Source organism: Schistosoma mansoni, chromosome 1 (assembly GCF_000237925.1).
Source record: "Schistosoma mansoni strain Puerto Rico chromosome 1, complete genome".
NCBI classification, from domain to species: Eukaryota; Metazoa; Platyhelminthes; class Trematoda; order Strigeidida; family Schistosomatidae; genus Schistosoma; species Schistosoma mansoni.
This window is the reverse complement of record NC_031495.1, coordinates 845,294-872,582: the sequence shown is the minus strand read 5'-3', so window position 1 is coordinate 872,582 and position 27,289 is coordinate 845,294. Positions and strand designations below refer to the sequence as shown.

At 37.7% G+C, this 27,289-nt stretch overlaps 1 protein-coding gene across 1 annotated transcript; it reads right to left on the bottom strand.

Annotated features, from left to right (window-relative positions):
- Positions 1-3,051: 3,051 nt before the first annotated feature.
- Smp_158430 (putative ribonuclease t2) lies at positions 3,052-26,539 on the bottom strand (the record flags this gene model as incomplete). The annotated part of the gene is made up of 9 exons (XM_018792915.1): positions 3,052-3,312; positions 6,028-6,099; positions 10,361-10,409; positions 15,602-15,718; positions 17,266-17,333; positions 20,855-20,927; positions 24,319-24,365; positions 25,189-25,312; positions 26,538-26,539. Coding segments are annotated over 9 exons (813 nt in total).
- Between the last annotated feature and the right edge of the window lie 750 nt (positions 26,540-27,289).

The window sequence follows — 27,289 nt, the reverse complement described above, 5'->3', positions numbered from 1 at the left end:
AATACATCATTATGGCTATTAATGCCATAATCTATACAGGTGCGTTTCTGAAAAGTGTACAACGTTTTTCTGTAAAGGCTACAAAAAGCCTAATCAAAGTTATCGTGGTTACTGACAGGCAGTATCCAGAGAAAGGGATGTACATTATTCAGACTTCGAAAATTTTGAGGAAATGGCCCCCAAATGCCCTGGTATGGCAGAGAGTCCACTCTCCCTCTCGAAATACTCTCACATGGCCACGCGTATATAGTCTCTACCAGGGAAGTTCTACTCACTGCCTTCTCGTGACACTACTGTTCTTTACGAAATTGAGAGGACGAAAAGCGAATGTCCGACGAATTGACCAGGTTGGTGGACACGGATAGTCCACCTAGGGGAGTTGGGAAACCCTGATTCCAAACCAATGGTGCACATGAACTTGCTCCAGTATCCTGAGGGAACAAATGGCGTATGAATCAATCGTTGGTCACTAGCTACCATGGGACTGTATCTCCTTACATCGCTATAATTACGATAATCATCTTTCCGGTGCCATTTTCTAAAGTTATGGTTTAATTTACATGTGATAGCTAACCATAAAATGGAACAATGCTGTAGCACTAAGCAAGATGGGTGCTTAGTATTCATAGAAGAGATATGAAAGACAGTTGTTTACATCCTAAAAATTAGATGAACGGTAAGATTATAGAGCATAATCTGGATTTTTGAAGTAGGGGTATGGAAAATTTGAAACTGGGGTAAAGAAGGTTTAGCATTATCAAATGATTATAAGAATTCGAAAAACCCAGATAATATGGTTTAGTCTCCTTAGGCAGGGAAAGCATGAAAACCTACTTTAGACATCAGTTATCACATGAGGAAGGTTGGTTATCAAATAATACTTCCCAGCAATTGAAGTAATACACAAACAAGAGAGTAAAATAATCTAGTTTTGTTTAGCTTTTTCACTGAATTTCAAATGTTTGCCTTCTTGGGTTAAATTTGCGAGAAGCTTCGAGATGTTCACTTGTGATAAGTATCAAAATCAAAAATGAACGATGAAAACATTAATCATTGAATTATTGTCATGGTGCTGCAGAGTAGATTATTAGAAAACCATTTATTTATATGAATACAATGGTGGACGATGGCGCAATTTCGTAGGTTGGTCGAAATGAGACATAAACACCGTTGATCGCCGACTCAGTCATCTAGAGGTTAAGCGTTCACGCGCGAGACCGGAGCTATTATTATTTCGGTATTATTTCGATACCACGAGGTTGCCAACAAATACATCTTACTACAACCTTTAACTGCTTTCTGACATTTGGCCTTTGGATGGGTTTAACGTAGCAACTGGCACGTAATTAGTCCATAGTCATGGTCATTGTCAACTCCATGCCTACTACAATACTTTGATATAATTACTGTTTATGCATACATAATTGTATATATTCAGTCAACCTGAAATATCGATTTTTGCATACTGTCTTGTTATCAGTAATATGGTTATCGATTCCAGAAGTAGGTTCATCTTACAAAAGTCAAGATATGAAAATCAATATCAAATCACCATTTATTCATATAAAATAACAGTATCAGTTAATCTCAATCGACTTATAAAACAGTCTTTAGTAGTTTGCCATACCACTATCAATTTTCGTCCTGGGTTCGAATCTCGCAAGGCGAGGTCGTGGATGCGCACTGCTGAGGAGTCCTACAATAGAACGAAACGGCCGTCCAGTGCATCCAGGTTTTCCCTGGTGGTCTAGCTTCAATTGACTCACGCTTTCAACTACTCAAAGCTTACATTCTTCATATCGATAACGTTTATTCGTGATTTTAACTAACCTAGATGGTACTCACTTAAATAGTACCATGATTTTAGCTATATGTTCGATTAAATACTAAGTGTTTTGTTCTATGAATCAACTTATGAAGTATATCAAATGTATTTATTCCACTGTTTACTGTCACAGATTTGTCTCACTACACCATTGAGTGATAAAAAACCTTAGAGATGTCACTGAACAGTCAGTTCGTTAGTCTCTTTTCATATTCTTTGGATTCACTTGGTATTGTTTAGTTGAATGTTTTCATTGATGTTTAGCACTGCAATTGATCAGTCTGTCTCTTATTGCCATATGTGCATCCTGTGGGGACTGCCTCGATATTGCCTAAAGTCACAAGCATTCTAAGCAAAAATTTATATTGGATGTACCGACATCCCAGAGTTGATGTGTGTATCAACTTTAATTCTATGGTTTTGTATAATATATTTTAACTCTATGCTGACTGTTTAACACCCCTGCCACGAGAAGGCAGTGAGCAGGACTTCCCTGACAGAGGCTATATACGCATGGCCATGTGAGAGCATTTTGAGAGAGAGCGGACTCTCCCCACTCTCAGCCGTACCAGGGCATTTTGGGGCATCTAAAGCTCTAGATATAACAGATACAAAGAAGCACCAAACACATATGCTTTACACAAGCGTTACATAATTTGTGTATAAGCTGTAATATTAACCAGATATACAAAAGTTAAAATGTAATTTTCAAATATAAAACAAACAAGCAAAGTCTATTCCATTCATTTGACACATTATATAAATTATGGTAAAAACGGATAAAGTTTTGTTTGTAAAAGGTAGTTTAAATAGAAACAACATACAATAATGAAGTGATCTAATACAAAACAATTTGTTTATTATTATAAAAGGGAGATCATGAAGCTAGATACCACCATGGAACACTTGGAACCTTCCATGGTGGTATCTATCTAACTTCAAGTGACTGATGATCTCAACTATTAAAATTGTCATTATTTTTTGGGGGTTTAAATAATACAAAAAAAAAAACAAACCAACAATTCTTCTCATTACATAACAGAATACATGAATAAAAACTGAATAATAATAATCTCTATAATAATGATAAACGCCATGGTAACAAAAGGTGTAGTAACTAGGGTGAGGGGGAACAAATTATCTACACATATATATATATATATACCATGGATTGAATACAATTAGATGGATAGAACTTTTTTAAAAAAATGAATAATTACTTTTTTTTAATTAAATTTTGGAAATATTAACTCTTCTGGACATGGTACATTGTTTGATAATATAGTAGATGGTTGATTTAAACAAATTGGAGATTGATATAACCATGGTAACAAGGATTTGCATACAGAATGACCATAGACAGTTTTATAAAAATGATTCGAAAATAGTTGATGATTAATTTTGTTTGCAGATGATGTAAAACAATCAATGAATTCTAATGATGGATTTAAACAAATTCGAATTTCAGACAATCTGCCTGGTTGATGCTAAGCATATATATGAGCCAAAACAAATACAAGAAAGAAAGAAACAAGAAATGAAACATGATTACAACAAGTTAAGAAACTAATATAAAAAAGGAACATGATCAGCAATATCATAATTCATTACCCTATTGTCTCAGTCAGGTGTAGGAAGGATTTGAATGTGACCAACTTGGTCTCGTGTGCTGTTACGAGTATGAGGGCTAATATCACTTCCCGGCTGCAAACACCGTGGAAGGGTATTTCTTGAGGTACTTGAAAAAGAAGTTGGATTAGTGTTGGTCTTAACGACCTGGGAGCGTGACCGCAGTGCCCAAGGGACAACTGCTTGAGGCCGGTCACACACGGCCTTTTTGTGGGGGATTTTTGACGTGTTAGCTCCGTACCGCCGGAGACGGAAATCCGTGGGATAAGGCGAGGTGTGCATTTTTAGGGTCGACCTTTTCTAACCCCACCCCTCCTTGTGAGAAGGCTCATAAGAACTAATAGGAACAATAACGGGGCAGACTTGCATGCATATAGCAAACAATTCTCTTTGAACCTAGGACACAACAATAATGTCATGCACTGTCCCATTGCCCTTGGCAGATCAGGCAACCCGAAAGTCACGAGAACACTATCAGGGCATATGACAGGCTAGGTACCCCAGTCAAGAAAATAATAATCGCTGAAGCCTAGGGTAAGTACCAATAAGCCAGGGTACATTGTAGACTCATAGGTGTTAATGATGTAACTCTGTAGATTAGGTTATCATTGCTTGAAGTGAAAACGATCTACAATATTTACAAAAGTCATGTGCTACACAACATGAGTATACAATAGATAACCTATCATCTTTTCTCTTTTTTCAATAATGTTTACTCAGTATTTATTTACTATTGTGACATGTTACAACTTGAAAAGGAACTTTCATATTAGGCTGAAGGTTTTATCTACGATTGACTCATATTAACTCATATTAACATTCAATTACAGAACTAAAGCTTGTAGTTAACATTTCTTAGGGTATGTTTGTTTGGTTGGTTGGTTTTTACTTTCATTGTTGATGCGTTTCTACAAGAAACTGTTTCGAGACTGGTAGGTCCTGCGTTCGAATCTCGCGAGTACGAGATCGTGGATGCGCACTGCTAAGGAGTAACATAATAGGACGGAACGGCCGTCTAGTGCTTCCAGGTTTTCGATGGTAGTCTAGCTTCAATTGAATCATGATTTCAACTATGAAAAAAACTGTTTCTCTTGCAAAGTTTTAAATGATTGGCATAATCTAATCAGGACAGTAACAATCTTTCTGACAATGTTCATAATAATTTAGTTGTTTTATACATCCCAAAAGGGAAATGTTGCTACAGCATTATGGTCTATTTTGACGACTGTATCTGGATAGGATTTAGGTAATAAAAATTTTGGAGTAGTCAGACCAAACCAAGGCAATAAGCTGTCAATTTTCTACAAGACAATTACAAGCAATATATAAAGAGATCTATTAAACTAACTCGAAATCTTAAATCTTGACCCTTTCTGCTTCGAATATTCATTATCGCCGTATAATTTTACCACTCCTTCAGTCAGTCAGTCACAACATAGAACTTTGTACGTACGTACATCAGTTCGAGTTGCCATACCACATTAACACAGAGATGCAGTTGTCGATTCAAGTCTCACAGTGGTAGAAGTAATAAGAGTAAAAGAATCAATCCGAAAGATTAGGGTTTGAAGATGTTATTCAAGGAGTATAATCCAGTGAAATAAATTCGGGAAGAGAAAAAAGAAAGGGACATGAAGACTTCCGAAGATTATAATTTGGTAGAACACAAAGAGTGGATGCACCTTTGCTATTCCAAACGATTTCGAGCCATGTCATTCAAGGTCTTTAACCATCGATTGCTATCATCTCGTGGATCCCAACCAGTCAATGCACACATAACAACATGGCTCAGTCCACTAGTCAGTGACTTCATGGATTTGTGTCACGTTTTGGTCTGGCCGCCCTTATCTTTCTTCCAACCTACTCCCACACCATAAAACATTGCACGTTGGGGCAGTCGGTGGTTGGATATACGTAACACGTGTCCCAGTCATCTCATCTGATGACGTTTCACTATTTCATCAATCGATTTGGCATCCTTACCTAGTACCCTTGTCCTAACAACTGCATTACTTACTCGGTGGTCCCAGGTTTACCACTCCTTAGGACTTCATACATAGACTCTGGATAGACGTAAAGTGTAAGAATTTCAACTGATATTTAACTGAACACAGTTCGAAACTCGGACTTTCTCCGTAATTTGTTTATCCGTTATCAACTACGTTCAACGCTGTAAAAGTTGGATCCTTTTATCTCATTAGATTTCACTTTGATAGTTTTCATAAAGTTCAATTCGTGTCGGCTGGAGACAGTTATCCCCTTCAAACAATCGATGAAGGGTTGAGTAAAGTCAATTGGAGTAGGACACTAACACTGTTGGGTGCCCTCACTCAGTGATCTAGAGGTTAAGCGTTCGCGTGCAAGATCAAAGCTCCTGAGTTCCAGTCCTGTATGCGGGATCGTGGATGTACACTACTGAGGAGTCTCATACTAGAACGAAACGGTCATCTAGTACTTCCAGGTTTTCAATGATAGTCTAGCTTAGATCAATTCATGAATTCAACTATTAATCTGATAATAATTCATTAATTGGTAATATAGAAACCATTGTACATTGTATAAAGCATTCTTACCTTTCGCATAGAACAATATATTAACACATTCACACTGAATAAATTTTTCAATTGATCAAGCAACATATCACGCTATAAAGAAATAAAAACAAGAGATAAATCACGAATTCAGCATCAATAGAAGATTTAACTAAGTAATCCCATCAAATCTTGCTTGGCAATCCTATGGAATTTAGAAACTAACTTATGTTCAACAGTTGAGATGGCTGGGACACGTGTTACGTATGCCCAACTACCAACTGCCACGACGTGCAATGATTTATTATGGTGTAGGAGTAGGTTGGAAGAAAGCTCGTGGCGGCCAGAACAAAACGTGGCACAAATTCGTGAAGTCACTGACAATTGAACCGAGCCATGTTGGTAGGTGTAGACTACCTGGTTGGGATCCACGAGATGATAGCAATCGATGGTTAGAGACCTTGAATGACATGGCTTAAAATCGTTTGCAATGGCGCTGGTGCATACACTCTTTGTGTTCTCCCAAATTCTAATCTTCTTAATTCTTAATGTTGAAGCGTATGAGTTGAAAGCTATAGTCTTTACTATTGAGCTGCATGACAATTCAAAAACTATAGTTAATTTAATTTTTCCAGATATAAATAAAATGTGTCAAGCAAAACCAGACTTCCTAGACAATAGTTAAAAGTCAGGTTTATGGAACAACGGAAACAAGTTGAGAGTGATAGATTCAAATTTCAAAGAGAGAGAGAATGCCCATTAACACACAATATTAAGAATTAAATTAACTTAGTATTACTTGCTTGAATCTTCCCACTGATGTTTAGGACTGCAACTGGTCAGTCTCTTATTGTCATATGTGCATCTTGTGCGTATTGCCTCGATATAGCCTTAATTCACAAGCATTGTAAACAAAGATGGATAATGGCTAGCAGTGGAATCCAGTTTGACGCGCGTTTCGTCCTATTTGAGACTCGTTAGCTGGATGTACCTGCATCTCAGAGTTGATGTTCACTCTGGGACTCGAACCTAGTACCTTTCGCTTTAAACAAGTAATACTAGGTGAACTTAAACTTCACCCCATTGCATAAGCAAGTGGCTATTAGAACGCAGTAGCTGAGTGGATAACGCGATGGCGTTTGAAGCGAAAGGTATTGGGTTCGAGTCCCAGAGTGAACATCAACTCTGAGATGCAGGTACATTCAGCTGAAGAGTCTCAAATAGGACGAAACGCGCGTCCTGGATTCCATTGCTAGCCACTATCCATCTTTGGTTATGATTATTTGTTGTGAATGGTTGGGAGATATTATATTCGTGCAGATCACTGACATGCCAATGAATGGACACATGATTATCAGGGTTAACTTTTATCGCCCATATAATTTCAGAGATATAACAGCCTGGAAACTTTATGTACAGATTAGTTGAGTATTCAGTAACTTTATGTTTTACTACAACTAATCAAAAGTCCAACGGTTTATTTTATTCAGATAAAATGTACTAATTATTTATTTAAACATATAAACATCAGTACAATGAGGCACAAAATATATATGCATCATACAAACCATTCGATTTGTGTGAGGGATAGAGTACTATTCGGGTGCCCAGACCGAAATAGATTGTTTTCTAAGGAGGCCACTCCCCAAGCATTTCACCTAGAGATCTAATTCATAACGCAGTGGAGAAACGTAAGGAGATACAGTCCCATTGTAACCAGTCACTAACAATAAGTTCATACGCCATTTGTTTCTCAGGACCCTGGAGTCCATATGCACCATTACATTGGAATCAAGGTTTTCCAACTCTCCTAGGTGGACTCTAGGTCCACCAACCCTGGTAAAGCGCCGGACATTCGCTTTTCGCCCTTCTGATTTCGTAAACAATAGTAATGCCGCGAAAACACAGTGAGTAGGACTCCTCTGTCAGTAGCTGCATTCACGTGGCCATGTGGGAGTATTCCGAGGAGAACTGACTCTTTTCATTCTCGACCGTAGTAGGGCATATGACTATTTTTCATTTGTACCGTATATTTAAAAAACCAACGGATTCAATTAATATTAAAACAGATTCACTAATTAATCTACTTGAACAGTAAGTTTTTCATAAAATCTCAACATGTTACTTAATACTTAGTGGCGTCAATCTAGACACAAATGTGATAGTTTAAAATAATGAGGAAAATGATATAGTTGCTCTGATTCCTCACTAGCTCAAAATCTAACTGTACTCCACTATGACAAAAACCGTCTTCACTTTACTAGATTTTATTTCACTTCCTTCTCATTCTATGTTAACTTTTATTTTCAGTCCACTAAACAGCTCGTCTACGTCACGTCTCAATGATTTTGAACCCATGACCAGTTGAATATCTGAAAGCTACCCAAAGGTACGAAATGAGTTGCCTTAAACTCACGTGTATCACCTACTTACGCCTGTTACCCCCAATGGAGCAAAGGCCGCCAACTAGCATTCTCCAACCCACTCTGTCCTGGGCCTTCCTTTCTAGTTCTATCCGATTGTTGTTCATTTTTCTCATGTCTGTCTCCATTTCTCGGAGTATTGTATTCTTTGGTCTTCCTCTTCTTTTCTGGCCTTGAGGGTTCCAGGTGAGGGCTTGCTTGTGACACAGTTGGCTGCTTTCCTCAATGTGTGTCCTATCCACTTCCAGCGCTTCTCCATGATTTCTTCCTCCGTTGGAATCTGGTTTGTTTTCTCCCACAGTAGATTGTTGCTGATAGTGTCTGGCCGACGGATCCGAAGTATTTCGCGTACACAACTGTTAATAAACACTTGTGTCTTCTGGATGATAGCTTTCGTAGTTCTCCAAGTTCTCGCCCCATACAGTAGAACCGTCTTGACATTTGTATTGAAAATTGTGACTTTGGTGTTGGTTGACAGTTGTTTTGAGTTCCAGATGTTCTTCAATTGTAGATATGCTGCTCTTCCTTCGTCGATTCGCGCCTTCACGTGTATCACTTAAACTGGGCGTATTCAATATTCGTACACGGATGCAGACCGAATAACGGAAAAATTCGACAGTTCTTGGAAAGTCTTGACGTCAATGTTTGATGTATTTCTGGGACCCATATTCAAGACAGTAGTATATCACTACAAATATTTCTCAAACATCCTGAAATGAGGCGATTGTTATCTTCGTCTGTCAAAACAGTCTATACATAATATGCAACAAAAATAGGATGATAAGCCAATTTTGAGTGTGTTTAAACTACTGGCTTATGTCATACTTCACAAATTGTTCAACAGGAGTGACTGTTTAGTGTGGCGCAGGCTAGTTTTCAATCAGGTTGTGGACATATTATTGTCTTCACTCACCGCCACGTTTTATAGCAATGAACAATTATTCAGGTGCTTTATAACAGGGACGCCTTCGATTGCCTGGACAGGAATGTACTGTGGAACAGCTTGTTGAAGAAGGGTGTATCGGAGACGTTAATAAACATGTCGAACACTCATTACACAAACAGAGTTTATTTATTTATTCAAACACATAAACATTGGTACAAGGAGAAACCAAGTAGATGTGCGCCACATAAATCATTCGATTTGTGTGAGGGCTAGGATACTGCCCGGGTGCCGAGGCCGAAGCAGGACATAAACAGAGTGAGGAGATACAAGCATTTCTCTAAATTGCTACATTCAAACAGTTATGTTAAGCAGGATTGCCCAACATTATGGAAACAACTCTGATGAGGGTGGGTATTGGTGGTGGATGTTACCTGGAGAAACTTCAGTATGAGGATGGTATTGTCTAATTGTGTAATGGTACTGAGGTTATTGGGGTCGCACCTTATCAGTTGGTAATCGGTATACATACATATAGAGCGTACTTTGTACTTTTCAAATGAAAGACATTTTACAACGCTGGCAGAAATTTGTATCTGCACTTACTCTTTGTGATTTACTAGTACTACATTTATACCTTTAACAGTCCATGGATGAATTATAAGGAAAATAGAAATTGGCAGATATGTGTATCTATTCAAGTTATTAAAACCTTATTACTACATAGAAAGATGAAATTCTCATCCATAATATATCTTCTTTTTTAAATATAAACATATTAAACTAAGTTGCAAGCGTGAGTCAATTGAAGCTAGACCACCAAGGAAAACCAGAAAGCACTGGACGGCCGTTTCGTTCCGTTGTGGGGCGCGAGACTAGTAGGTCTTGGGTTCGAATCTCGAGAGGCGAGGTCATGGATGCACACTGCTGAGGTGTCCCACAATAGGACGAAATGGCCGTCCAGTGCTTCCAGGTTTTCCTTGGTGGTCTAGCTTCAACTGACTCACGCTTGCAACTATGAAAATACTGAAATCTCAACAAAACCCCTTCTGAACGATATTTAACTAACCTTTAAGGTAACCAAATTATTTGGTGTAATGCTGACTGACTCAAGACGACTGAAAAGAAACAACAAATAACCAAAGAAGAATATGATAAGATGTTTATATGAATTCTGTAGTCAACTTTATATGCGAAATTAAAGGTGATAAATAAATTGAAATAAACAAAATATTAAAATGTATTTTCAGAGTTGAAGTCATGAGTCAATAGAAGCTAGACCACCATGGAAAACCTGGGAGCACTGGACGGCCATTTCGTCCTATTGTGGGACTCCTCAGCAGTGCTCATCCACGATCCCGCACTCGCGAGATTCTAACGCAGGACCTACCAGTCTTGACTATAATCACTATTTCCAAGATGAATTTAGTCAACTTTAAGGAGAGAAAAAATATATATACAGTTAACTATATAAAAGTTTTAGAATTACATTACAGTCATTATTAACTTATAAATGTTTTGTATATGTTAAGGCTTAATGAAGTATCTACTATATGAAATGTTTGTATATCGAAAGAGTGAAATTAGTATCTGTTAAATAGCGCTGGGAAACTACCCGGTTGCCCAAACCGAAGCAGATGGTTAACTTATGAGGTCACATACGGAGCCTCTGACCTAAAGGTCTAATCCACAAGGCAATGGAGCATCGTGAGGAGATGCAGTCCCATGGTAGCCGGTGACCAACGATTGGTTCACACGCCATTCGTTCATTCAGGATCCTGGAGTCCATGTGCACCATTAGTTTGAAATCAAGGTTTACGAACTCCTCTAGGTGGACTTTCCGTGTCTACCAACCCGGTTAAAGCTCCGGACATTCGCTTTTCATCCTCTTAATTTCGTAAACAATAGTAATACCGCGAGAAGCCAGTGAGTAGGACTTTTGTGGCAGTGGTTGTATGCACTTAGCCATGTGAGAGCATTTTTCGAGGGAGAGCTGACTCTCCCCACTTTTGGCCGTACCAGGGCATTTGGGGACCATGTCTTGTTAAATGTAAATCAGTAACACCGAATAAGACATATTACTGTCAGCGATTTACATTAGACAAATACAATTTTTGAATGCTGTTGGTTTGAAATATATCTGATACTATTTCCATTAGGTTAGAAATTCTCAAAGAATAACATAATTTATATAACCTTTTGAACTTCAAACTGTTATATCCTAGTGAAGACATAAGTACGGGTAACTTCCAGGATCTATTAATGAACGATTATTCTATATATATTCTTATTGTTTAACTATTGAGTAATTAGATTGTGTATATCTATATTCATCTTATTATAAGCTTTATTTTGACCTATGGATTATTACTGTACGATTTACTGTCCCTAATTATATTCAGTTTATTGATTATTGTCTCCCATGTTCACAGCCACATTCGGCTTGATTTTGTACAAATATTATTTTCTATTTTATGGTGTGATGCGGTCTGTCTGTCTGGTATATAAACCAAGTATGCTTGAAATAAATGATTTGTATAGAAGAAGCTGCAATTGGTGTTCTGGACTCAATTGGAAGGGCTAGACGGATAAGGGACCAATAAGGACGCTAGACTGTTCATACCGGTCGGAAGTCATTGATTTGGCACAGTCCGACAGATTGCAGCCCGGATGCAATCAAGGACGAGTTCTACCACCAGTTAACTGTTCTTCTCCAGAAAGCGCGTTCGACAGATATTGTAGTACTAGCCGGAGACTTGAATGCACAGGTCGGGCGTCTAGGCACAGAGGAGAGTCGTTTAGGTGGCCGATGGGGACTTGTTGGTCGCAGGACAGATAACGGGGACCGTTTGCTGCAACTGTGCACAGACTACAAACTGTTTCTGGCCAGCACTAACTTCCGGCACAGTCATCGCCGGTGTGCCACTTGGCGTCCTCCCTCTGCATCCCAAGCCTAGACATCGAGATCAGCTACCGCTGGCGTGGTTGTGTACAAGACTGCCGCTCCTTTTGGAGTACCTATCTGGAGTCTGATCATGCCCTGGTCTGCGCCAATCTCACCTTACTTTTCAGTGGCCGAAGGATTGACCACCACCAACGGATCGATGTTAGTAAACTGGCTGCAACTTCTGTTGCAAGTAAGTATCGAGCGGAGCTAGCCTCTAGGCTAGCTACCATCCCACCGAAAAGTATAGATGAGCATTGGTTGCATCTTCACGACGCCATGAAAATGGCGAGTAAAGCCGCTTGCGGCTTCGCGAAACGTCCCGCTTACAAGCACTGGGTTTCTTCTGGCTCCTTACAACTGATGGAAGCCCGTCGGTCTACTCCGGGTGACCGTGAGTTTGACCACAAACGAAGGCTGTTACGTAATGAAATTGGGCAAAGCTTGCATAAGGACCGGGAAGCCTGGTGGTCGGAGCGTGCTAATGAGATGGAAGCAGCAGCTGCATCTGGTAACTGCCGGAAGCTCTTCCAACTCATCCGAGCCACTGGCAGCAAGAACTCTGGTGTGAGTGAAACAATCTACGAGGATGATGGGATGCCAATCACTAACATCTCTCGACGTCTTGGACGATGGGTGGAATTCTTCGAAGGGCAGTTCAACTGGCCTGCTGCTCCGGCAACATCAACCAGCTTGTCCTGCCCCCCATGGCCGGTGACGACTGTTCCACCAAACGAGGCGGAAGTCCGCAAGGAACTCCAACTCTTGAAACGTTACAAATCACCTGGCTCAGATGACTTACCTCCGGCTCTTTTTAAAGATGGTGGTGACTTTCTGGCTAAGGAACTGACTGTGTTGTTTGCAAAGGTTTGGGAGCTAGAAAGTGTTCCAACATCATGGAATGAGTCAATAGTCGTCCCTATCTTTAAAAAGGGTTCACGTTGTTCCTGTAACAACTATCAGATATTATCAGATATGGCTCCAAATAGAAGCCAGTGGCGAGCCTGCTGTAACCTTCTTTTACTTTCTTCATAAAGAGTGGTTATAACTTTCTTAACTGAGAGAGCTCTTCTGGTTGTACATTTCAGTTCCCCCCATCATTACTCTTCTCTTTTTCTTTTTTTCCTTCTTTTATATATACGCATCTTCCCCCCTTTCTCCTCCTATTCTCATTATTTTGTGTGGCGCATATGTATCTGGTGCCCTTTGTACCAATATATGTGTGATTAAATAAATAAATAAATAAACAATTGCAGCTAGACCATCATGGAAAACCTGGAAGCATTGAACGGACGTTTTGTCTTATTGTGGGACTCCTCAACTGTGTGCATCCACGATCCCGCCTCGCAAGCGAGATTCGAACCCAGGACCTACCAGTCTCGCGTCGGAGCACTTAACCGATAGACCACTGAGCCGGCATTCAACTGTGTTAATGTCTAACTTCAACCAATCCACGAAATCGAGCAACCATTCACCAATTGCCTTCAGTGAATGATATCTCTACAACAGACCTGGTTGAACTACATTGGTTACTGCTTCTCACTAGAACTCCAGGAAATACCTCATGGTGGCCTAGCTTCAATTGATTCATGATCTCAACTATATAAAATTACTAAAATCTCCACAAAACCCCCTTCTGATAACAAACAATTAAATGATATAAATTATTTCTTAAAAGCTTTTAATCATGTTTTCGTAAGGATATAAACACCATAGATTATTTTTTTATCATATAAGATAACAAACAATATATGGGTATTTACCTTAAACGATTCATAATAGTATAATCATTTTTAATTGAATGACAATGAAATTTACATCATACACACCTTCCTTATCTGATCAAACATATCACTATTATTTATATTACCAGGCGATGATATTTACAAGTAGGTATGATCATTCTTCATAGGTGATCAACAAGAATGTTCACGACCAAAATCAATGATTCTATATGATTTGACTCAGTCAGTTAATCAGTTAGTCATAAGCAAAGTAGAACCTGGGAGGAAATTAATAAGATGAATATTAAAGCACTGGTAAGAATAGTAGTAGTAGTGCGATAGATACCACTCACAAGATTGCTTGTGAGTAGTATTTAGTGGAATGTGGCGTCGAAACTGTTACAGTCGTCAAACGGAGGGAAAAGTTTCAGTACATACATTACAACCACGGTATACGCAGAACACTTGAAGATCAGACAAGAAAACGGTTCGGATTGCAGAACATATTTCAAGTTACGAATGGATGATCAAAGGCTATGTATATGTATTATATAAACACTATAGTAAACGTTTCTACCCATTTGCCTTATTTTACAGTAGCGTTATCTAAGTATCTGAAGTAAACAAAATTTGATTTGGTCAGCGAGACAGCTTTCCAGGGTTCCACCTAGTTATCAGTGATTCTTTAGCAAACGTTAGCCCATGATGTACAGTGAAGAGATTATTCCAGTTAAAATGATTTTCAAATTCCTACTAGTAATTACAATGAAACACGAAGTCAATGCACCATTATTTTTGACATAAACATAAACTGTTAGTGTAGTGTGTGCTACTTATGTTGACATGAGTAGTATATACCGTAGTCAGGGTTAGAATGTCTGGAAGAAGAAGGTCGAGAAGCAAGATTTAAATAACTATAAAAAGTCAGTGAATTTGTGTAATTATAAACAATATGAAGGCGTTTTGTCACTTAACAGCTCTGCTCTAACACTAACCAAGAAGCCTGCATCTTCTAGTAGGATTTCTATTCAACAGTTGATGGATCCCTGCATCGATTTTACTTTTTTTTACCTGGCGAAAATCATTCTTTTTCTAATTTACTCTTATGCTGGCAATCATTAAATGTTGGAACAAATGATGGACATTATATTGTCACACAGTGTAGGAAATTTCTGTTATCAAACGTCTACATGATTTTTTAGAACTTTTAAACAGATGAATTATCCTACTTCTTGAATTTGTCCTATCAGCCGCATGTTTGCCCTTGCCATCTACTCACTTGCAACCATGATCATCCATGCTAGTAAGCATATGTCCGTATACTAACTTGTATCTCCTTACTTATGAGGTCAAGTGCCAACCCTCTCCATCTCCTATCTTCAAGTCTGTTTGAGTAAACGAGTGTCTGAAATAAATTTGTATTTAGCTTTTATTACCCCCGTCGCCCAAACTGGATTAGCTTAAATAGAATAGATGAGATCAAACGATGAATTCATGTTCATGGATCATTTATCAATCGTTCGTTAACGAGTCATAAAGCGGACCTTGAACAGTAGTCCCCTCCTTCTTCTCATTTGACATATCATCTAGTCATATTCAAATAACGATTGTACACTAAACATTGATATACACAAAATCTTACCTTAATAAATTCACTCTCGATTTTATTGCAAGTGATATATTGAAATAATCCAATTCATTTGATATAAGTGGATGATCACTTATTGCACAAACACCATGTTTACTCCACTCATGTTTCCTAGAAAAAAAAGTCAAAGAAAAATATTAACTATTAAACAAACGCCCCTAAATGCCCCTCGTACGGCCGAGAGTGGAGAGAGTCAGCTCCCCCTCGAGAAATGCGCTTACATGGCTACGTTCATACAACCACTGCCACAAAAGTCTTACTCATTGCCTTCTCACGGCATTACTATTTTTTACGAAATTAAGAGGACGAAATGCGAATGTCCAGAGCTTTAACCGGGTCGGTGGACACGGAGAGTACATCTAGGGGAGTTAGAAATCCCTGATTCCAAACCAATGATGCATATGGGCTCCGAGATCCTGAAAGAACAAATGGAGTATGAACCAATTGTTGGTGACCGGCTACTATAGAACCGTATCTCTTTACGTTGCTGTACTGCCTTGTGGATTAAACCTTTAGGTCTAAGGCTCGGAGTGTGGTCCCCTAAGAGAACCACGTGCTTCGGTCTGTGCACGCAGGCAGTATCACAGTCCTCATACAAATCAAGTGACTTGTGTGGCGCATATGTATTCGGTTTCCGTTTGTACCAACATTTATGAGTTCAAATAAATAAATTGAATAAATTTTCATAGTTGAAAGCGTGGGTCAACTGAAGCTAGACTACCATGGAAAACCTGAAAGCACTGGAAGGCCGTTTCGTCCTATTGTGAGACTTCTGAACAGTGCTGATCCACGACCCCGCTTCGCAAGATTCGAACCCAGGACCTACCAGTCTCGCGCCAGAGCACTTAACCACTATTATTAATAATTGTATATATGATTTTGTACGTAGTAACGATAAACTAAGTACTTACAAATTATGTATTTAATGAAAAAAAACCTACGGCTTAATAGAACAATCTACAATTTAAAATACAATAATCAAGATGTGAACCCATGTGATAATATGATAAAAGTACAAGGAAAGTTACTTTAATTTTCATAGTTGAAAGCGTGAGTCAATTGAAGTTAGACCACCATGGAAAACCTGGAAGCACTGGACGGCCGTTTCGTCCTATTGTGGGACTCCTCAGCAATGCGTATCCACCACCTCGCCTCGCAAGATTCGAACGCAGGACCTATCAGTCTCGCGCCAGAGCACTTAACTTATAGACCACTGAGCCGGCATTCGATGGTGTTTATGTCTAACTGACTAACTAACTTATATTGAAATGAGTTCAATACATAAAGTATTGATAATTGTATAGACCAATAAGATAGGTCTCAATTTAGAAGCATGAAAGCTATTAGTCTAGAATATATAACAAAATAGCTTAGTAACCTTGACTTATAACATAAAATTTGCTCAATTTATACAACAGAATCCATTCACACTAGAATAACGTGTGTTTTAAAAGTCAAAGGATGATAAACATTTGAACAACCTATCCCACTTCCATTTCGAGTTTGAAATGATCTCCAATCTATTTGAGAAGTGGTAGGAGGACTCTGTATAATAATAAGATCTAAGATAATCAGACTACATTATGAACCTAATATTTCTATGACCTCTAAAAGTTTTTGTTAGAATCAGTACACACTTAAGCGAAATAGAACCTTACCAAAAATCTTCGGGATTGTCAAAATCAATCAGATTTGCCCATTGTTTCTGTAAATCATTATAAATAGGCTACAAAATAGAGAAAATATAACAAAACATGAACATATTGAATCTACAAACTGAAGTATTCGAATCAGTCTAGTTTTTTTTATTTTCTCATACGTCTTCCAGATGTCACTTCATCAAACTGTGTAATCCTTCATAAGCCATCTAATATCAATGAGGGATAAATAGCGCATACATGAAGAGTTATGACACTGAAACATAAGTGAGAAGATTCAAATAAACAATACTAAATGAATTTAAACTTCACCCCATTGCACAAGCAAGTGGCTATCAGGACTCAGTGGCCGAGTTGATAACTCGATGATGTTTGAAGCGAAAGGTATTGGGTTCGAGTCCCAGAGTGAACATCAACTCTGAGACGCAGGTACATCCAGCTGACGAGTCCCAAATAGGACGAAACGCGCCTTGTCCTGGATTCAACTGCTAGCCACTATCCATCTTTGCTTATAAGTGAGTATATTTGATGTAACAGAGACTTAGTAGTTAAGGCTCCCCCGTGTATCAACCAGTCGGTTGGAGTTTTGAAGTTCATTTAAAGCTTAGAACTGTAGTACTTAGTAAATGAATTACATTTAATAAAGCAACTTCAACTGGACTATGTTAAACACCTCTCAATAAACATTAGTTTTTAAACAATTGAACACTTTGAAAACTATGTATTCTTTTCTAAGCTACACAAATTTCATAAGGATTACTTTCTGAAGACTGAGAATCCCCTTTTCAATTGTTTGAGGACAAAATAGTATAGTAGATACCTACTCAGATTTGTACAACTAAGTAGTGTGGTCAGATATCACAGAACAGTAAAGTTTGAAACCAACCGTATGAATCCATATTTAGCTACTGAGGCACATAGATTATAAATACCCATGATAGCTTCTGTGACAATGAAACATAATTAATTTGGCCATCAACTTTCCGTAGCATTGATATAAACGGAAACTATTTTGCAAGAAATGGTTGCTCGAAATTGGATGAACGAACTTGGATTAAAAGCTGTCACTACATGATTCCAGGACAGGAGTAGAACTTGTGAACTTACAAATCCACATAACTAAAGCAACCGTACAATACATAAACTAGATGGTCAAACCTCTTTTACAATAAGTTTATTCTGTTTTTTCTTGAGACCGCTAACTAATAGTCCCATATACCTACTTTTTCCAGCTATACCTTACCCGTGTAGCATATACGCTGTTTATTTACTTGTTCTTATGTTTTTTTTTAACAGGCTTCGTTGACATTGATCTGCAACTTTCTCTAGTTCAACCGACTACATTACATATGGTGCATTTTTTTATTTTTCGTAGCGGAAAATCTTTGAGAAGTCCCACGTACCACTACGCCAATATTTAGTTGGTCTGAAAATTTTGCAGTGATAATTACTACTCTTGATACTACTTCGTCTTCGACGTATTTTAACATAATGAATAGAATGCCTAAATGACGCTGTGCTTTTGCTCTCCAACATAGCTGTATCCTGTTACCAGTTTATTAGTTATTGGGATTATGTAGTAACAGCCGTTTCATCGTCACCTTCCATACAAGAAAACAAAAGCATGCGAAAATTGACATCGACGGGAGTTCAATCCAGAATAAACAATAGACATTTAAACTGATCACTGTGCAGTACATTTAATTTAAATTGTTCTGCTTGTAAATATATCCTACCAGCATACGTAGTGTGATCTTCATTAGCTTATTTTGTCAACTGTAGACAATCATACCAGATACTAAATAATGACCGTTTTATCGAAATTAACTTAGGATATAATTTTTTGTGCTTTTGATGTTTATTGGCACCAAGTTCCTGTAACAGTAACCGGACTTCCTTTACGTTGTCTATAGTAGCAAGTTTTACATGGAGAATATTTTCTATTGTGAGAAAGCACTCTTCAGAGATACAACCACTTGTTATGATGAATGGTGTTTGAGATCTGATACTGATACAAAACATGCCATGCACTAACTCTCAAACTGACTACTTGAGCGAGAAGACAAGAGTGGAAGAGAAAGTCTATTGGGTTACCGAAAAATATGAATAAATACCCATTCATTTGTATACATTACTACCCCTCAGAAAATGAATATATTTTTTAGCCAATGACATGCATTTGCCCTTCAGATCATTTCTGACTGTTATCGAGTGACCTTCGCATTTGACCACTTCTGATTGACTTGTTATATCATCTTTCCTCTTGAAAAATAAGTCTGCCTCCTTGAGCGTTGAGGGAAACGACGTTCAGTTCTCCTCACCTCGGGTTTTTAATCTGGCTTTCTTCTATGTGGATACATGGCATCAAGAGTCCTTCTTCAGAACATTGACTGAGCTGGCGACACAGGCTTAAACGAGGTCGAGTGAGGGATTATTTCGAGTGGTTTACTCCATCATGCCTTCCCCTTGTGATCATTTTCAAAATCACCAGAAAACTTTTGCTTCCCTTTGCCTATTATATGGGGATGGGAAGACACTTGATAGGTTCACTATATCACCACTATCTACATCAAAAACCGATCCCGTTTAAACATCCACGAGTAATCCCTTCCCATGAAACGGTTAACATTTTAAATAAAATGTTCCATAAACAAACGTCATTGTTACGTATCCAACTACATAATGGTACAATAGTGTATGGGACTTCTCAAAGATTTTCCGCTCCAAAAATCAAAAAATGAGCCATATGTAATATAGTCAGTCATAAAGAATCAATCTGTTGAACTAGAGAAAGATGGAGATCAATCTCAACGAAGCCTGTTAAAAAAAAACATAAGAACAAGTAAATAAACAGCATATATGCTACACGGGTAAGGTATAGCTGAAAAAAGTAAATATATGGGACTATTAGTTAGCAGTCTCAAGACACAACAAAATTAACGACAGAGATCTCGGAGAAAGTCTTTAATCATATAGTTTATTTATTTATTTAAACACAAATATTGGTACAAAAGGGCACCACATATATATACGCCACACAAATCTTATTTGATTTGTGTGAGGGCTGTGATACTGTCCAGGTGCCCAAACTGAAGCAGGTGGTTTTCTTAGAGGGCCACACCGCGAGCCTTTGACCTAAAGGTCTGATTACACAAGGCAGTGGAGCATCGTAAGGAGATGCATTCCCATGGTAGCCAGTGACCAACGATTGATCCATACGCCATTTGTTCCCTCAGGATACTGGAGCCCATGTGCACCATTGGTTTGGAATGGGGGTTTTCCAACTCCCCTAGGTGAACCATTTGTGCCCACCAACCCGGTTAAAGTCTCGAACATTCGCTTCTCTTCCTCTCAATTTCGTAAACAACCGTAATGTCACGTGAAGGCAGTGATTAGGACTTCCCTGGCAGAGGCTGTATACGCGTGGCCATGTGAAAGCATTTCGAGAGGGAGGGTGGCCCCTCCTTACTCTCGGCCGTACCAGGGAATTTGGGGGCATATAGTATTATGGAACAAAGATTTGTGAGTAAAACAGCAAGAAAAAACATTTCTGATAAAACAATACGACAAATTGATTTCATAAATTTACCTTGATTAATTCGATTCTAAAAGGTGTTCTGTTTGAACAGTTTTTCGGTTCTGTATGTGGCCATATACTTGGCCTATATTCAAAACCAAAATATAGATTAAGCAAAATGTGATGAAATTAACAAATATAGTTTATCTAACAATAAAAGAATCTATATTAAACGAAAAAATATATTGGAAAATAATACAATTACTATTTACATAGTTGAAAGCGTGAATCAATTGAAGCTAGACCACCATGGTAAACCTGGAGGCACTGGACGGCCGTTTCGTCTTATTTTGGGACTCCTCAGCTGTGCACATCCACGATCTCACCTCGCGAGATTCAAACTCAGGGCCTACCAGTCTCTTGTGGATTGGAGTTAGACATAAACCCCATGGGATGCCGGCTCAGTGGTCTATCGGTTAAGTTCTCTAACACGAGACTGGTAGGTCCTGAGTTTGAATTTCGTGAGGCGAGGTCGTGGATGCGCACAGCTGAGGAGTCCCAAAATAAGACGAAACGGCCGTCCAGTGCCTCCAGGTTTACCATGGTGGTCTAGCTTCAATTGACTCACGCTTTCAACTATGAAAATACTCAATCTCCACGAAAACCCCTTCTGATAATAAATACTATTTAATTAATAACGAAACTATGGACAATTGCATAAACAAAAGTACCATAAAGTCTTTATCTTTCCATTCAAATAGCCCAATAAGCAACCATGCTAAGCAATATGTTGGACGATATAGGGAAACATAGGGAAACAATCTTAGAAACATATATACAATACCACTATTCGCGTCAAAGTTTACGGTGTAATGTCAGTTTAGTTGGAAAAAAACAAAAGATGGCAATTATAGCCGACAACTACGTAACATTTCAAAGATTTATCAATAACTTGAAGACTCTCATAACCACATGACATAGTGCAGTTTGATAAAAATGCTGACAAAAGTCATTCATCTGAATGTGTTTGAGCAATCATGTAGTAGAGCCTGACATATACGTGGATCACTACAAGTTATCATATCAAATCAAAACAAAACAATTAGGTTATCAAGACGAATACGATTATAACTCCCAGAGAATTCTAAAGCATAACTAGCAGCAGTATGGCAATCGTATAATTATAATCACAAAAATATAATAGCCATCAGAGTAAATGACCTTATGCAGACGATACGCAGCAAGGATGAGGAAGATTGATACTCTACGCCTGAAAGATTGACCCAATACTAACTAGCCCTGAACGATGAGGAAGAACGCAAGACCAATATTTACCAGTCCGACATCTTTATCATATTTCAGACATTCATTTATATACATACAAGACCAAACCACTCAGCATACCAATTAAGTAACAGTATTAACACGGAACAACAATATTAATAATAGGAAAATCAGGGTGCCAGGTAAACAAGTAAGTTGTTATAGTTTATAAGTAGGAAACAACACTATAGCAACAATTCATGGTTCAAATGAAAGCGTGCAACTAGGATAATACAAAAATAGTTAAGCCGAAATACTTAATAAACATGCCATTAATATTCAGTGAGTGACGTTGTTGGAAGCATTATCAGTTATCTCATGTAGTGTTGGTACCCACAATCAAATGTCAGTGTGCCACAATATTCGCAAGAAAGTAACTTTCTCTGTGTTGTGGATCAATTAATTATGTTAGAAGACCACATTGTTTGCGTCGTGAATTCCTGTTACAATTACGCTCAACAAATTCAGGTATTGTCCGTATGAAAGTACTCGCCAAAAGTTACGTATATTGACCAAAAATTGGTGCCGAAATCGAAAGTTATGTATTAAAATGCTCAAAATGTGCCTAAGCTCCAGATGTTCCTTGAAATGCTGAACTTTACTTCTGAGAAGACTCATCAGATCCATGGTCGAGAATGTATGTGGATTTCGCTGGGCCTATTAATCAGAAATATTTCCTAGTGACCATAAACACACTTTACAAATGGCCGGAAATACATTGTATGGAATCTACATCAACCAAGGTGTTATTGGATAAAGTACGTCAAATATTTAGTTGTTTCGGGTTTCCAATAGCGATAGTGTTCGACAATGGTCAAAACTTTGTCGCTAGTATTTCATAGCTTTTGCGTTCTGAACGGCATTAAACATTTCAAGACTCCTCCTTATCATCCGCAACCAAATGAGCAGGTTGAACGGTTTGTCGACACTTTCAGGAGAGTATTTTGAAAACCCAGACGAGTGAAGATTAGAGGAAATACTACAGAGGTTCTTGCTTGCGTACCGTAAGACACCGAACCCTACGACGACTGGAGAGTTTTCTCCAGCAGAAACAATGTTTGGAAAAAAAATTAGAAGGCCTCCAGACAATTTGAATCCATCATCAAGAAGGTTACAACAGATCCGAAGAAAACCAACCACGGTCGAAATGAACCCTAATGACCGATTTGTCAATGATGTTTGTTTTAAAAAAGGAAGATGTTGTAAGAGACGATTTAACAATATGAGGTAAAATACTTTGGAGGCTATCCTATTACTTATTTTTTGTATTATCCATAAACCATGAATTGTTGCTATAGTGTTTCCCACTTATAAATTAGAACCACTTACTTGTTTACCTGGCACCCTGATTTTCCTATTATTAATATTGTTGTTCCGTGTTAATACTGTTACTTAATTGGTATGCTGAGTGGTTTGGTCTTGTATGTATATAAATGAATGTCTGAAATATGATAAAGATGTCGGACTGGTAAATATTGGTCTTGCGTTCTTCCTCATCGTTCAGGGACTAGTTAGTATTGGGTCAATCTTTCAGGCGTAGAGTATCAATCTTCCTCATCCTTGTTGCGTACTGGTTGCTTATGGCCATCTACGCGCATTGGGAGGTTGTAGGACATAACGACATCCTTTATTGTTTTAAAGTAGGTTGATAAAACTAATCCCAAGAATATCAACATACTATATTCCGAAGAAGATTATGAATGGTAACTTTGAGAACTATTTATGGACCAATATGATACGTATATTTCCTATTATATAATTTTAAGTAACTTAACTATTCACATTCATGTTTCTTTTATTACGAGCCTTATTTTGACTTATAGATTATTACCGTACGAATCGCCATTCCTGAGTTATACCCAGTCTATTAATTACTGTCCCTCCTATTCACAGCCACATTTGGTCAAATCTTGTACAAACGTCATTTTCTATTTTGTGGTACGATGTGGTCAGTTTGTTCGGTATATAAACCTAGTATGTTTGAGAATAATGATTCCTATTGCAGAGGCTGTTATTGGTGTTCTGGACTTAACTGGCTGGGCTAGGTAGATAACAGGACCGACAAGTGCTCTAGACTGCTTGCATGGGTTTTGTGTGTCATTGAGTCGATCGATAAATTCACTATTCTCTAATAAGCGAGCCACTCGATATAACACAACATATTTCAAGAAGTCTGATTTAAATGTGCAGAAAGATGCTGTCCGGTAACTTACCATAGTCCATGAATATTGAAATCGTTGATGCTGTAAGGAATTTTACACTGAACAAAAAGAAGGAATGAAATAACTGACAAGATAAGAAAAATCGTGAAATGATCAAAATGATTAAACACTAACTATTTACGTCATGAATCTAAGAATCATGAGAAAGAATAATCTTGTTAATTTGATTAAGGGTAACTTAAAAAAAAACGAGTTTATTGTTAATAAACTTTAAGCTTCAATTTAACTAATAAAGGCAAACAAACGTTGAATCCACTAGAATGTTAATTTAGTCAAGATAGGGAAGAAAAATGCCAAATCAAGCGATATTATAAGTGAACAGTTAATAAAGAAACAGGTAAAGTGAATGAAACACTGTGCAACATAAACCTACATCGATTACGATAAACTGACTGAAAGCATAAATAAATCTAAGTTGAATGATATGTAAATTAGTACACCTAAATCATTCTGATCGATTTTTAACCTGAGCAGAAGGTCAGTAACGATTTGGCATCTGGTATATATATCCACTGGTCTATCATGGAACAACCTACATCAACATGATGAGTAAATTAACAACGCAGAAATACAAAGGATTTAAAATAAGGACAAATAAACAAAAGAATGGATCCGATCGGTACAATAAACAAAGTGGTTTGTTCAAAGGATAGTTGATCTTACAGCACTAATTACAATTTATCATTGACAGCTGCAAGAAATAAATCCTTGATGCAGTATCAAAATGAGCTTGAGAGTTAATTCAATTTTCGGAAATACTCCAAAATACTTTGCCAATCAATATTGAGAAAAGTTATGACAATTGTCATTTAACAATCAAAATAACATTCAATAAAACATAAAAGACTAATACAAGCTTACCGTCTGAATAAAACAATAAGTAGGTGGCCACTCCAGACTAAACACAAAATGATCCCATTGACGTTCTCCATGAACATGTTCGAAGAACACAGGATTCAGAAAGAAAAGTAACAACAAGTGCAACCTACAACGTGAAGTTGTGTAAATGTAGGTATTTATACCCTTTCAAACCACATTGAATATAACATACGACGATTATCATCTATACACATTTTATTTCCTTTTGATCTGCATATGGCTAAGTGAACTATTGAGTTCTAATACGAAATAGGATATATGCATACTAAATAGACTGGACGACTAATATTAAACACACGTTAGCATTCCATAACCACATAAAAGAGAAAAGATTTGTAAGAAAGTTGTATGTGTTAAGACGCAAGAATTTCTTACAAAACTTCTTCGTCTATCGCGCTATAGATAATCATAGAATTGTTATTTAGTACCCGTTTAGTCTATCAACTTTGTCCCATTCCATATTAAAAAGATAACTTTAACCGTTTGCAACTAGAAATTATTGTTCAAATTTCAGTTACAGATGCCACTATTCTTAAAGCGTTCTAGGAAATCTGATACATTCTCAAACATTTCAAGTCAGTGTAGACAGTAACTTATTATCCACAATGAGGATCACAAAAGATCACATAATAAGAGGTTATTGAAAACAATCACATTTCATCATACCTTTTAAACTATATCCCGCTACTTCCTAACGGTGTCAAATATTCACAACAACCGGATTAAAATTGTAACTCAGGTTTGACAACCAGGATCATTTGAAAACACACAACAAATAGACTGACTCGACAAGTATGGCTAATTTGACATCACTCAAATGAAAAACATCATTTGAAACAGCAACAGGCTCTTCGTAATCATCTTGTCATCTTTAGGTCAATGATGCTGCCCAAATAGCAACTATTAATTTGAACAATAACCTTTGAAGCGGCTGGTCACTTCCAGCTGTGAAATATTTTGGACGTAAACATTTTCGAATGCACGTGTTTTGGTGATTTCTCGTTAAAACCTACTACTAATCAAAACTTGGGACTACTAAAGGAACCTTAGCTAAATACTCAATATATTTGAGATGTTTCAGAAAAAGTGGAAATTTCAGAAATACTGATTTAACTCGTTATTAATTTTACGTGATTTCCTGCAGAATTCGTTCGAAGTCAATGACACTGGGGCCAAAGCATATACATGCACTAGAATAGGCCAAAGTTAACTGTTAACCAACTAGTTAAAATATTTTCTGCGTTCTTAGAACCCTGAACAGCAACAAAACAAAAATGCCACGGCGAGACAAGCAAAGAGAACTATACACAAAAAAGTGTGAAGCAACTCACATTTGGATCTGAAGTTGACAAAGTGAATAATGAAAAAATTGCCGTGATTTTCGAATCTCCTTGATCTATCAAAGGAAAAATATCATGTACTACGATACAAAGCAATTAATAGGTTACTATGGTTTAGCGTATATAAATACAATTAAGTATAAGTTGAGAGACAGAACTATGTAAACGTATTTCGACAATTTCCAATCAATACACACGTGCATATAAAATAAACGAATAGAATTTGACGCTCTATACAAGAACTGTACGATATTTTTAAACTTGTGAAAGTTCGTTTTTGAAGAATAGGAGGTCAGCTAAGCTAGTTTTTATAAAAGTACTCGTTAGTGTAGATTCAGGAAATTATTCTTAAAGGGTTAGTTTAGTATGGATTCGATACTACATGTGATGTGCTGGAAAACGGAACAAGGCAAGTCGAACACTCAGCTAGCGCACACAATATGCTTACATTTATTACGGGAAGCAATAGACAACAATCAGCAAAGACACAATTCTAAGATCGAGACAACCTAAGGATAAAAACTAGAAATACATAGTTTAACCAGATGCACAGTTTGGGACCGAAGTTACCTCTTCTCTCAACGACCTTGAAAAGCCTCAAACCAGTGGCGTATTTTAAGGTTGGTTTAAGTGAATTGTATGTTTAGCTAAAACGAACTTTATATTTTAGAAAACGCCGAACGACATGCAGTCATGTACATACTGTATTTTAACTGTCGACGAGTTTGAGGCAGGTTTGCTTT